Genomic DNA, 12,767 nt, shown 5'->3' with positions numbered 1-12,767 from the left:
ATATATATATATATGTCTATATTATATCAAAATGCATGGTGGAGTATGTCAGACAAGAACAATTCCATTCATTTTTGTAACTGTTGGTTTTGCAGAACTGTTAAATCATCATGATGTACAAATTCCAGTTTTATATGACCACTGACTGTTCAATTTATATTGTTACATTTTCTGGAATCGTGACTATAATCTAAAACATTTCCAAAAGGTTTTGATTAGCAGCATCTTGCAAGAACTCTACCCTATTTCAGTCTCACTGAGATACTCAGTATCATCTTCAGAATCAAAAACTTTTCTCAGGTTCTGGGAACATTGACTGTTAACAGCTCCAGGCTAATGATCCCTGCCAACACTTTGTATTTTCCCTTAGCTGAAGAAAGCTGCTTGGGCCACTGGCCATGATTTATTCAGGGAACAGCTCATAGCCCACAATTCGTCAGAACTGGAACATGATGGGTTGGCCCCATTTCCTCATTGTAGGGTCCAGTGCAGTCTGTCTTATGACTGCAACATAGCACAAGTGCTTCTTCTGCCAGGTCCTTTCCTTTTTGCCTCCCCATATATATTAACCAAGAGCATTCTTCAGTGAAAAATCCTGCAAGAAATCTTTACTTCACCATATACCAATCTGTGACAGACAGGAATATATTGACCAGTCCATTCATTCAGTTAGCAAATATGGCTCCAACAATATTATATGTCTGACACTTAATAGAGGAGGAAGGCACCACCCTCATGATCCTTATCACCCCAGACATCTCCAAGTTCTCCCTAGTTTCAAAAATTCCCAGAATAACCCATGCTCACTTCTTCGCCTTTACATAGGTTTGACTCATTGCTTGGAATTCCTTCCCTATTGTTCTCCTGGTGAAAATTATCATTTCCTTAATAATTTAACTTAAACACAAGCTGTCTTAGAAAACTCTTTTTGACCACCTGTCTGTGCTGGATCATATGGGAGAGTCATATTTGGTGCTATTTCATTCAATTGAATTTCTGTGTAAATTTCTCAGTTTTTGTCTCTTTTCTCCACCAAATTATAATCTTCTTGAATGAAGAGATATTGTTTTAAATATATGTATGTATATATATATATATATATATATATACTCCAACTCATAGAGCTATATGTGTTCAATCATTGAATGAATAAGTAAATGAAAAAGAGAAAATTGATCTAAAGTTTTGGATTTTATTATCCATAGGCCTAGTTATCCAAGCATGCTAATTAATTGGTGGTTTTGATTTAATTTTATAGTCTGAAGAATTAAATACAATGGGTTAAAATATTCTTCTGACATTTCTTCTTTTTTCAACAGCTAGTTTTTTTCCAGGTAGGTTCATTTGTGGTTTTGCAAAACTTAAATGCTATATGCTGTACTATATTACATTTTATATTTCTTTGATATAATTAGTTTTTATATTCTCCAAGCCCACATGAACTCAATAGGTATCTTTAAAATGAAAACTACAAAGGAATCTTATATAATGCAGATACTAAAAGGATCATCTTTATATAGTACCCAACCTTACTTTTTTTTTTTTGGTACTGGGGATTGAACTCAGGACCTTGTGCTTGCAAGGCAGGTGGCGGAACCACTGAGCTAAATCCCAGCCTGCTCTTTTCTTTTAAATGCCTTGGATATTGAAGTTATGACAAAGCAATTTATCACCATCTTTTTAAAGAGAATTCTTTATTTGCACACATGGATTTCTATATGCTATGTCTGGCACAACTTAGCTCCTGGTAAAAAATAATGTGTTAATTATTACTTATTTCCTCTCTTTTTTTAATAGGTACGTCTGTCACTAATGTCACAGCTACGGATGCTGACGACCCAGTTTACGGAAACAGTGCAAAGTTGGTTTATAGTATTTTGGAAGGGCAGCCTTATTTTTCCATTGAGCCAGAAACAGGTTTGTGGCTTAAATTTTAAATTCCGTTTATCATATTTTTGCTTCAGGGAAACGCTTTCCTTGGGATTTGGATCATGAAGGGCTGTGGTTAAGTATTTCACCGCCTGTACCAATAATATTTGAATTTGTGCCATGTGGTACATGGTGATCCCGACAATCATTTTGATATTAATTAAAACAAATTGCTGAGCCTTTGTAGAATATCACCTTTCAAACAGATGGTCTAACACCATTTTTCATGCTGGAATAAAGGAGAAAAGGGTGATTTTGCATCAGACAGACTTAAATATCAGTTTTAAGCATGAATTTAGTTATTTCTTTCCTCTACGATGGTTGAAAAGTTTTCAAATTTCAAATTGTACATCTATAACATGGCCTTATGAAGATCGGATGAGGGGATCAAGCTGGCAGCGCATGACATGTAGAAATCATTAAATGAATTTAGATTTTGCCATTAGATTCCTCATTTGTAAAAGAGGATATGGATATGTACCCATTAGAGCTTTTGCAAAAATATATTTATGTCCAATATAAATACAATAAGTATTTTAAGGTCTGATGTTACAGATTTTATAGATCATGGAGTAAGTAATTTTAGGAACAAACAAATAAAAAACAAAATCATTTTTAAAACTTTTTGGAAGATAGCTTCATAAACTACTAAACTTTGCAAATGAAAATGTACCTTTTTAAATATTTTAACTTAACAATGTATTAAGAGTATTTCTGTTTTCCAGGCTGTTTTAAATCCTGCAGGGTTTTGTTGTGATACATTTAAAATTCATTATCAATATCTTTTATCTTATTAAGAGCAGGTATTAAAAACCATGTCTTTTGTTGGCAGTATTTTGTATGTAATGATTTTGTCTCCAGTTTTCTAAATAGAAAAATTCAGTGTACTGATACATAAAAATAGTTTTTAATTCATGAGAGTTCAGTATTATTCGGAGAAATTTCTGATTTGACATTAAGTCAATTGTTAATTTAAAATTGTAAAGTTTCTCTTTTTTTAATTCAAAGAGTAAAATCCTTATGCTTCTAAAACTAAGAAAAATACATTTATACATAAATAGTGGACGGCTTAAAAATTGAACTTAGATTTAGAAAGAAAAAAAATGTACTTGTAAAGTTCACTTACAAGTGAACTTCTTCTTGGGCCCAGATGGAAATTTGTCATAAATTTTGTCTCATTCTCCCAAGTGACCTTGTAAATACGGCAAAGTAGGAAGTCAACTTTGGGCTCCAAGATATAAGCAAGTCTAGAGACCACACTGCTCGGCCAAAATTGCAGCAGTAGAGTGGAGTTAGGACTCACATCCAGGTCCCTAATTGCAGAGCTACTGTCAGGTTTCTCTGAACTTCGCTTTTCTTGGGCTATAATTATGGTGCAAGGGCATCTGTAAGACAGCAATATGTTCCCTTTTGCTTCTTGGCCATTGGTTCAGTGGGGTCTTTTTGTTCCCTATTCTTAGCATAATATAGATATTAAGCCAGCAAATATCCATTGAGCATTCACTGTGTGCCAGGCACTGAATTAAACATAGGGAGAAAAAAATTACAAAGCTTAGTCTTAGCTTGAAAGTATCATACAATCCATTTTGGATTTTTAAAACATAAATAAAGGAAGCATGCTGCTGCCTCTTTAAAAATTTAGAATTTAAGAATAAATTACTATGAGATATAGTTAACTAAAGCTTGCTGCTCACTTAGAAGATTTGGACAATTTCTAGTTTTATTGATATATACTGCCATTTGCTTAATGAAATGTTAGTGACATTTAATATTTACATTTCAACCCAGCATAATGCATATCTATCCCAACACAAATCCAGTGTAGCTTTCCCAATTCCAATTTGACAGATAGAAAATTGTTTGATTTATATTTTTAGAAAGATTAGTCTGACTTCATTGTGGATGATGTTATGGAGAGAAATGATACATGTGCAATGCATGTAATAGTTGCTTAATAAATGCTGGGCAAATGAGGTGGTTGTTTTTGACTAAAGCAGATGCAATGTAGTAAAAAATAGAGTCTAAATTAAATAATCAATAGAGTCAGACTAAATTTTTTAGCTAAAACATATAAGGACTGATCAAAAAGTAGGGTGCGTGTTTGAAAAAATTTAGGAGAGTAAAAGACACATTGTCATTAATCTCTCGCAAAATATTTCCTCTTGCCTCACACACACTGATCCATCCTTCTTGCCACTCTCTGAAGCAGTTCTGGCAGTCCTCTTTTGTGTCTTCAGTTGTCTTTTGTCTTTTTAGTTTTTTTTTTTTTTTAGTTGTTTTTTGTATGGTTGTGGCTGCCTCGATGTCCTAAAAAGATTCAAAATGTCCACAACAATTTCTGTTAAAAAAAAAAACATTATGATATGTCCTCGTCCACTTCACTCATTTTATTTGGTATTATTTGATGTGGGGCTCTTCCAAGGCCAAAGTGGCCTGTGAAAGTAAATACGTTTAATTTATTCAGGACTTTGAGGCAACCCACAACAGTACAGCTAAAGAGACAAAATCAACCTCCAGAACCGCTTCAGAAATTGGCAAGGAGGACGGAATAAGTGTGTTTAGAATGAGGGTGATTATGTCAATATGTGTTTTATTGGCATAAGAATAACATTCACCATATTTTGATCATACCATACTGCATACATATAAATGAGAAATGTATATATTTTTGTGCAAATTCTTGCATAATTAATTTGAACATGTTCAAAGAAAAGCAAAAAGTGGTTAGTGTGCACTGAACTTAAACTGGATTCTAAGAGACCCTCTTCTCTCTTTTCTAAAAATAATTTAGTCTGAGAATATGTGTGTTTGTGAGTGTGTGTGTGTGTGTGAGAGAGAGAGAGAGATAGAGAGAGAGAAAGAGAGAGAGCAGAGAGAATATTAGAGCTGTGGATAAACAGAAGGAAAAACACAAGATTTTTGTATTAGAAAAATACAGGAAGAAATGAATAGAGTGCATTGAACATTTGGAATTTTAATTCTGTGACCACATGAAAATTAAATACCTTTTCTGGTGATCAAAAATGCCTATCAGTTGGATTCTTTGGGAAATAGATGCTGAGATGGAGTTAGAAGTACAAATGATTTGCTTGGATTTTAGGCATGTGAAAGATAAATGAGACAGGAAGAAAGCTGTTGCATGGGAGTCCTTCATATCAGATGCATATCTGTTACTTACGCAAGCAAAGAAGAGAAAAATCAGGATAAAGTAATGCAAATCTTGGCCAAACTCTCCAGGATTTCTGGAACGATGATTATCCTTAGAAGGAACCCATGCTGCACAGATAGTGTTTAGGCTTTAGCACAAGTACTATGCTTGGTCTTGGGGTGGGATGTGCCTGGCCAGTGCAAGCCTCATATGGAAAATTCTATTTTGAGTGGAAATCCCTGCAATGCGCCTCTTTGCCTGTCAAAGGATGCATGTTGAAACAAAAGAAAATACGACTTCTTAACCTGTCAAATCAACGAATGTGTTGTTAAAGTAAATAGCATATACGATTTGCAAGTGCTTGGTGAATGAAACGATAGTAGAAATACTAGCAAGTAGAGTATGTTTATTTTAAAAATACACAGCATGTGTCAAAAGCATGAAGCATGTCCACTAATTTTGTCCCAGGATTTGTACTTCTAGCAACATAAAGGTAATTTCAGTGATGAGCAGAAACTCAGGATAGATGACCAAAATTACTCAGATAGATTAACAAGATGATTCTCTTATGATTGGTCTGTCCTTTAATTCAAAAAATGATCCAGCATAATTGAGTCAGAAGATGTTGGCTGAATGACAGTTGATGCTACCCTATGTGGGTTCTGTTTGTTTACACCAGAATTCTAATCATACCCTCTGGGCCTGCATTCTATAGTTAAAATGAACAACGCCATGATGGGGAACCCACATACAGCAAGCTGTGCAACGAGGTTACAGTCATCATCTTTTTTTTTTTTTTATAAAGGGAAGACTGATTACTGAAAAAAGTCAGCAAACACTTGATGCTGGAAAATTGGAGGGGTGGCTAGAGCATAAGAAACAACAAATTTTTGTGCGTCTTGTTTTTTCCTTGCAAGAATGCTATAAGCTGAGCGATCAACTTTGAAACAGATAAATCATGGTCTCCCCTTGCTTATTACATTCCCACTTTATGGAATTATGTTCTGTTGTAATAACAATCTCTCTCCCTCGGGGAGAGCTACTTCTTTTATTTCAGGTATTAGCTAAGAACACAGAGAATTTTGCCATTTTTTGCTGTTTATTTTCTTGTTTTCAGTAATTATCTTGTCTATTGACTTTTTATATTCGTAAGTCAGTTCCCACACTGAACTCTATAGTCAAACAAAAGCAATGGGACCGGTCTAATTCGTTGGTTTTTGCGTTTGTGTCTCACGGATTGTTTGACATCTGAAAGTATACCAGTAAGTAGTTGAGGGAAAAGAAAGAAAAAGGAAAGAGAGAAAACTCAGAAGGGGAGAAAGAAAGGAAAAGAGGGAGAGAGGACAGAAGGGAAGGAGAAGGCGATTAAAAACAAGAGAACACAGGCGAAGGAAGAAACAAGATTGAATTAGTCGCAAGGAAACCATATTCTAAATTCACAGGGAAGGTGTAAGAGAACCCAGCTAGAGAGTGCAGCTTAGTTTCCAGGCTATGTTCCTTTTTATTGGTTACTCTGACTTACAATAGGTTTGTTTCTTGTTTGTTTGTTTGTTTGTTTGTTTTTTATTACTCATTTGAGACTCACATTCATCTCGTTTCCAGATTGTACTGTTGTTCACCTCTAGGACACATAGTACTGCTCTTGTGCTTGTAAAAGCGAGCCGTTAGATAAAATTCACTTGGTCAGATTCACTTGCAGATAAATAGGGAGACAGAAATATCCAGGGACCATTAAACAAGGAGATAATGGTTATTAGTGTGTCTTCCTAACCTAGAGGTCACCGTGGTACTTAATAAAGATATCAACAATAAATAGAAGAATCATTGTGTTTGTATGGTCCTCTCGGTTTGATAGAACAATAAAGCCAAGTGTAGAGGGAGGAATTTCTGTCTCTCTGTGTAAATGACACTGCTCAGTTTCAGAGAGCAGAATGTAAGACTCATTCTTCATTTCATATAAAATTCTTTATCAGATTTTAACAACAGAGTAGAAAACAATAGAATCCTACACAATAACAATCACACTTACTGAACACTTACATGGTGGCGCTATGCTAGTTGTATTTACATGCACTGTCCCATTTAGATTAATTTATCGCACATTATAACTTTGCAGTGATTTGGTGTTGGTATTTTTGTAGGTAGTAATGCCATCTTAGGTTTGCCAATGGGAGAACAAGGTCTATGTGATGTATTCTTGTCTGAGGTGTTGGAAGCAGGATGCTAAGTGAATCTGTTCTATTCCACACCTTTGTTTTATGACGTACTCATGAACTTTCACTTTACTTCCAAGCAGCCTTTTGAGCTCATGGCCCAGGCTACCAATGTTTTTGGAAATGGACCTCTAGAACTTGGAAAAAGGCCCAGGACTTCCCTATACATTGACTTTGGAAGCAGTGTAGTGTTGGATAAGATATGAGCCAGTAGTAATTGTAAAATGAATCGTCGTTTTTTTCTGAATAGCTTTTATTATGATTCTTCAAAAGCTGAAAATAGATCATTTGTATTCTAAAAATGCTTTCTTTCTTTTCCTTCCCTACCACCCCCAATACCATATGTTTGTTTGCAACATTTTGGGCTCAGACAGGAAGAAATGTGGCATTTATTTTAAAAGCACTAATTTGAGGACAGTAGTGAGAAAACAGTTGTAGTCCATCCTTGGTGATTGAAGACAGAAAGTGTAAATGAAATGCAAGGAAAGTGAATCATAAATGCTTAATTATCTCAGGAAAGCCTGGTGAAGTTTCCGGATGGTCCAAACTTTGCTCCTGGCAAGTGAGAGTGTGAAAAATGACCTGCTTAAAAATTAACTTAATTCATTGACCTTTTTTTTTGAAACTCAGACCATCTTTCTTCATTAGCTACAAATAACATTTATCTCAGTGGAACGTGTGAAAAGGCACCAAGGAAAAAAATACTCTTTTGGATAAAAAAATCCATGTAATGAATGGTTCCCTTTTCAAAAAATCAAGATAATACATGGCGTCTTCCCAGAATGTTTTCGTGGAATTGAGTCCTTTTTATACCTTCTGAGACAAGGTGATAAACTGCAAATATGCAGGGTCTCTTTTTAATCATGTAATTATCATTTCTATTGCCAAGAGGACTAACCAAAGAATCTGCTTAGCAAAAGGAATCTTCAAATGTATTCAGGCACCCCAACAATTCTGTGATATACACTGATATGTGGGACTGGCTCCATAGCTCCTATTAATTGCTATTTAGTCTGGTGACTTTATGCTAGGTCATACTGTAGGCACTGGGTATGTGTTGAGTGTGACAAATACTGAAGATGCATTAAATTTTGCAAATTATCAGAAGAAATTACATATGTACATATGATATAGAGTTCGGGTTCCAATCACAAAGGTAAGTAAGACATAAGCAAATTTGTATGGAGAAATCTTCAGGCTGGTAATACCAGAGAATGAGTCACAAAGAAAACTGACAGCCATTTAATAAAGGATTTATGAGGAAGAGATGGTTTAATGAGGTTGTATGAACAACAACAAAATCACAGGTTATGTACCCATTGAAAAATAAATTGAGTATTAAAGTGTTATTTAGAAATTGAATAATATTTTAGTGATATCAGAAAAGTACTCTTGAAGAGATTTTTCTATGTAAAATAACTTTTTTATTTTTTTTGGTATCCGGGTTGAACTCAAGTCCTTGGGCTCATGAGGCAGGCAGCAGAACCACTGAGCTAAATCTCCAGCCCTATGTAAAATAATCTTGGTCTAGAATTTAGAAATCCAAAGATTTCTACAAATTTGTATATGACCTTGGATGAGTATCTTTCAACTCTTGTTACAAAGTACTTAATTTTTATTAGCACATATTAATTGCCCATATAAATGGGTTTTTATTAAATGAATTTATCTTGCATTAAGACCAATTATAAGAACATTGGTAATAATTCTATTTTATAATCATTCAAGATATTGGAAAAGTACATATTCTTTGCTTTTGATGTTCACAGATTAAAACTCATCATATTATTTTTATTCTGGTTTATATTGAAAGAGACAAAATATGATATATTTGCTTTATTTCTGTGATAGGAAAATTCGACTTAGAGTAACCCAATGCATTTTGGTAGGTGGAAGCATACCTGAGCAGTGTTAAATACAGTAGACTTATTTCTTTTAATTTCTTGGCTTTAAGGTTTAAAGCTTGAAAGGCAAGAGTGACATGGAGAACAGGGGCATTGGCTTTAACATAGACTGGCAGAATGACATCAGAATAGGCCCACCATCTGTTTCCATGTCAACTCTATGAGATTGTTTGGCATCTCAATTCACCCTACAGCTGACTCACATTTCAAACTCACAGACCACCCCTAGATCATGTCATCTCTTAAAGTGGGTGGCCAGTGGTAGAGAAGGGGCAGAATGGCTGATTCTGATATGTGGGTCTCTTCCAAGCCTCCTGAAAGTTCTTGACATAAAATCAGGCACAAGACCAACATACCGGTGGTTTTGGGAGGAAGCCAGAGTGCTTTTCTGAGTTGTAGGGACATTTTCCTAATCTACTCTTCCTCCAATTTCCATTTTTTTTCCTACAGTACAAGGCATGGGTTTTTATACAACATTTAAAGGAGACAGGCAGAGACATCCGTTTCAGACACAAACACACATACACACATAGCCTCAAATCAATTAGGATGAAAAAAAGGATCAGTGTGATTCTGGGCTTCTTTTAGAGGAGAAGGCAGAAAAAGTTAGCTCCCTTTCTCATGTTCTTTATATTTCAGGTATGAGTCACTAGTGGACACTAAATAAAAGTTATAGAAAGAAGCAAAGTATGTATTATACACTAGTCATTTTCTTATTACTGAGACCTGGGACAAAACATTCAACACTGGCAACTTAAAGGAAGAGAGATCCCTTTTGGCTCATGGTTTTCTAAGAATTTAGTCCTTGCAACCATGGTAGAAACATGAAGGCAGGAAGTCATTTTAGAGGAATGATGCTCAACCCATAGAGCCAGAAAACAGAGAGAGAGAGAGAGAGAGAGAGAGAGAGAGAGAGAGGAGAATGGGAAGGGAGGAGCCAGGGGAGAGAAGACACTTTTCTATGTCATATCCACAATGACAGCCTCGCAGGAGGCCCCACCGTTTTGTAGCACGTTATCGTCAATGAATGATCCCTTGATGAGTACAGGAGCCCATAATGCAATCACCTTACAAACTTGAAACTTTTGGGACACAAGTTTTTATCTAACCCATTACAGAATAGTTCATGCCTTTGTACTCTTGATTAATTCCTAGACCAAATAAAGTGGTTACTTAAAAAATATTTCATTCAAGATGAAGATTATAAAAATTCTTGAGGCTTAATGACATGGCCATAGTCAGACAAGTGACAAATGCCTGATGTATATAACTTACAAGAAATACTTTTGGGACAAATTGACAAGTGAATAAATTGATGGGTGAGTAATGTGACTCTAAAGTGATAAAATTTACCTGTGCCCTAAATTTGCACCTCATTGTATTATTTGAAATGCCCAAACTTAGTGACAATGGGGACGATAAGGAAAATAATTTAATTTTGAATTACTAATAGGTGTGTGTTCAATATGTGGATATGCATCCTCAAAACTGTCATCTTTCTTCAGCATTGCTAATGATTAGTTCCTTATATCAGTAAATGTGACAGCTGCATGCTTGCATACTTTGATTTAACGATCATTCATTTTCCTGCTTGGTATTTCCTAAACAAGGGAAAGCAGACAAAGTAAATCTTGTGATCATAATTGTTTTACGATGATTAAAAACAATTCCCCCACCTCAAGCACATACAGTATAAAATAGATTTGGGTGAAGTCTAGGTAATGTGGCTGTCGTGTCCCCTCCATCTTTGGAAAAAAATACTTTTAAGTATGGAAGGAGCTGACCATAGCAACAGGAAAAGGACTGTGCTTTTGAAGAAAGGACATGGTGAATAGAAAGATTACTACATAATACAGGTACCACAGCATGTCGCGAACTGATGTCACATGGGTGGGCTTTGAAATGGGTCGAGGTGGAGGCAAAGCATGTATTTATTCTCCAGTGACACTCATTCTTTGTCTATACACCAGATAGGGTCAGGAATTTTTCCAACTTTTTATATCATGTCCCTAAATAATTAAGTGGTTCTGTGCATTACTCTAATGATGTCATTACTTTCATCCGAAATGTAGCTCTGAGTTTCATTTTAGCTAGCTAAAACTCATTCGATAAAGGACAAAAAGTGTTTTTCACTGATTTTATTTTATTTACTTATATTTTTGCAAATGGAGAATGGAACCAGGAATTTTCATTGATCTACATCCCCATCCCTTTTATAACTTTTGTTTAAAATTTGGGATAGGATCTTGGTAAACTGACCGGGCTAGGCCGGAACTTGTGATCCCTCTGCCTCAGCTCAATTACAGGTGTGCTAGATATGTTTTCACTGTTTCATAATGAAGCATGACTACCTAAAATTATCAAAGATTAACCGAGGTCCATGAGATGAAAATTTGTGGAAACTTCTTTGACATTAAAGGATACATGTGCGAGTTCGATCCCCTGTACCCCCCCAAAAGGGTGTTTCATGTGTTTGTGTGTGTGTGTGTGTGTGTGTGTGTGTGTGTGCATCTGTTATAAGTGTAGGCTCATATGGAGTTGGATGACTTAGGAATGCTGGGCAGAGTAGCCCGAAGTGGAACTTCTTGCAAAGACTAGTCCCTGTCAACAGAATCGATGGTCTTCAAAATCTTGAGACACTTTCTATTTGCTGTACCCCTCTGAGTTAAAAGAAATGTGGGGTATAACTGCTGGAAATATATGAAAAATATTTTCCCTTATAGCTACAAAACTGTGTGGGGTAAATAACAAGATATCTAGGATGGGCATTTAGCTCAGTGGTGTCACCGCCTAACTCTCAAGTGCAGGTTTGGACTTTGATCCCCGGTACCAAGCAAAAACAGGCTATCTATACAGTACCTTTTAAAATGAGTACTTGTAGAATAAACAGAATTTTCACTCATGTGTACAGCTATCATGCAAGGGACACAGCAGTTGAGTTTTCATAGGAAAGATGAATCACGTGGCTATATAAATAAGAAATAACCAAAAATTATTATTCAAATTATGGTTATATGTAATTTACCATTTAATTAAAATTTTATTAGTATATGTTTACAGTTTACAATATATAATGAATACATCCATTGTGATATCTATCTATCATCTATCTATCTCACATCTTGGTCCTCCTCCCCTCTCTCTTTACCTGTTTGCATCTCCTCAGAGTCTATTTAAAGTCTATTTATCTGTTTCTTATCATCGTTCTTTAATTTTGCTGTTTAAATTATTTAAAATTATTGTTTTACTATGAGCTCAGCAATCTCATATGATCTTAAGATCCAGGAATTGGGAATTTGATTTGAAGTGTCAAATTAGTTTAGAAATGTAGGCACAGCTATATATATATACATGTTTATCTCTATATATCTATATCTAGAGAATTCCTTTAAAAGGAATTTCCATGTGTGTTAAAGTTTTATTGTGTGTCACAAAACATTATAGGAGCTTTCCTTTCTTTCTCATTAACTTTAAGATTCTTGCTATGGTATCATCTGTCTTAAAAACCTTTGCACTTTGACACCTGTGGATCTCTTAAATACAGGAATTGAGGCTGCTGAATCGTGATTTAAA

The 12,767-nt window shown here is 35.2% G+C and overlaps 1 protein-coding gene across 7 annotated transcripts in view; it reads left to right on the top strand.

Moving 5' to 3' along the window:
• The window catches only part of Cdh8 (cadherin 8), a 340,737-nt gene that overhangs the window by 155,711 nt on the left and 172,259 nt on the right, over positions 1 to 12,767 (top strand). For 6 of the 7 annotated variants that reach the window (XM_010612139.3, XM_033757867.1, XM_033757864.1 and 3 more), the window contains exon 4: positions 1,798 to 1,917. The exons of the other annotated variant lie outside the window; for it this stretch is intronic. In XM_010612139.3, coding sequence (XP_010610441.1) covers positions 1,798 to 1,917 — 120 coding nt within the window. The remainder of the gene's footprint in view (positions 1 to 1,797; positions 1,918 to 12,767) is intronic. 7 annotated transcript variants of the gene reach the window in all.

The sequence above is a fragment of the Fukomys damarensis genome, unplaced genomic scaffold (assembly GCF_012274545.1).
Source record: "Fukomys damarensis isolate Sample0158 unplaced genomic scaffold, DMR_v1.0_HiC HiC_scaffold_32, whole genome shotgun sequence".
Lineage (NCBI taxonomy): Eukaryota > Metazoa > Chordata > Mammalia > Rodentia > Bathyergidae > Fukomys > Fukomys damarensis.
Note: the sequence above shows the minus strand (reverse complement) of the source record. Positions and strands in the feature narration are given on the sequence as shown.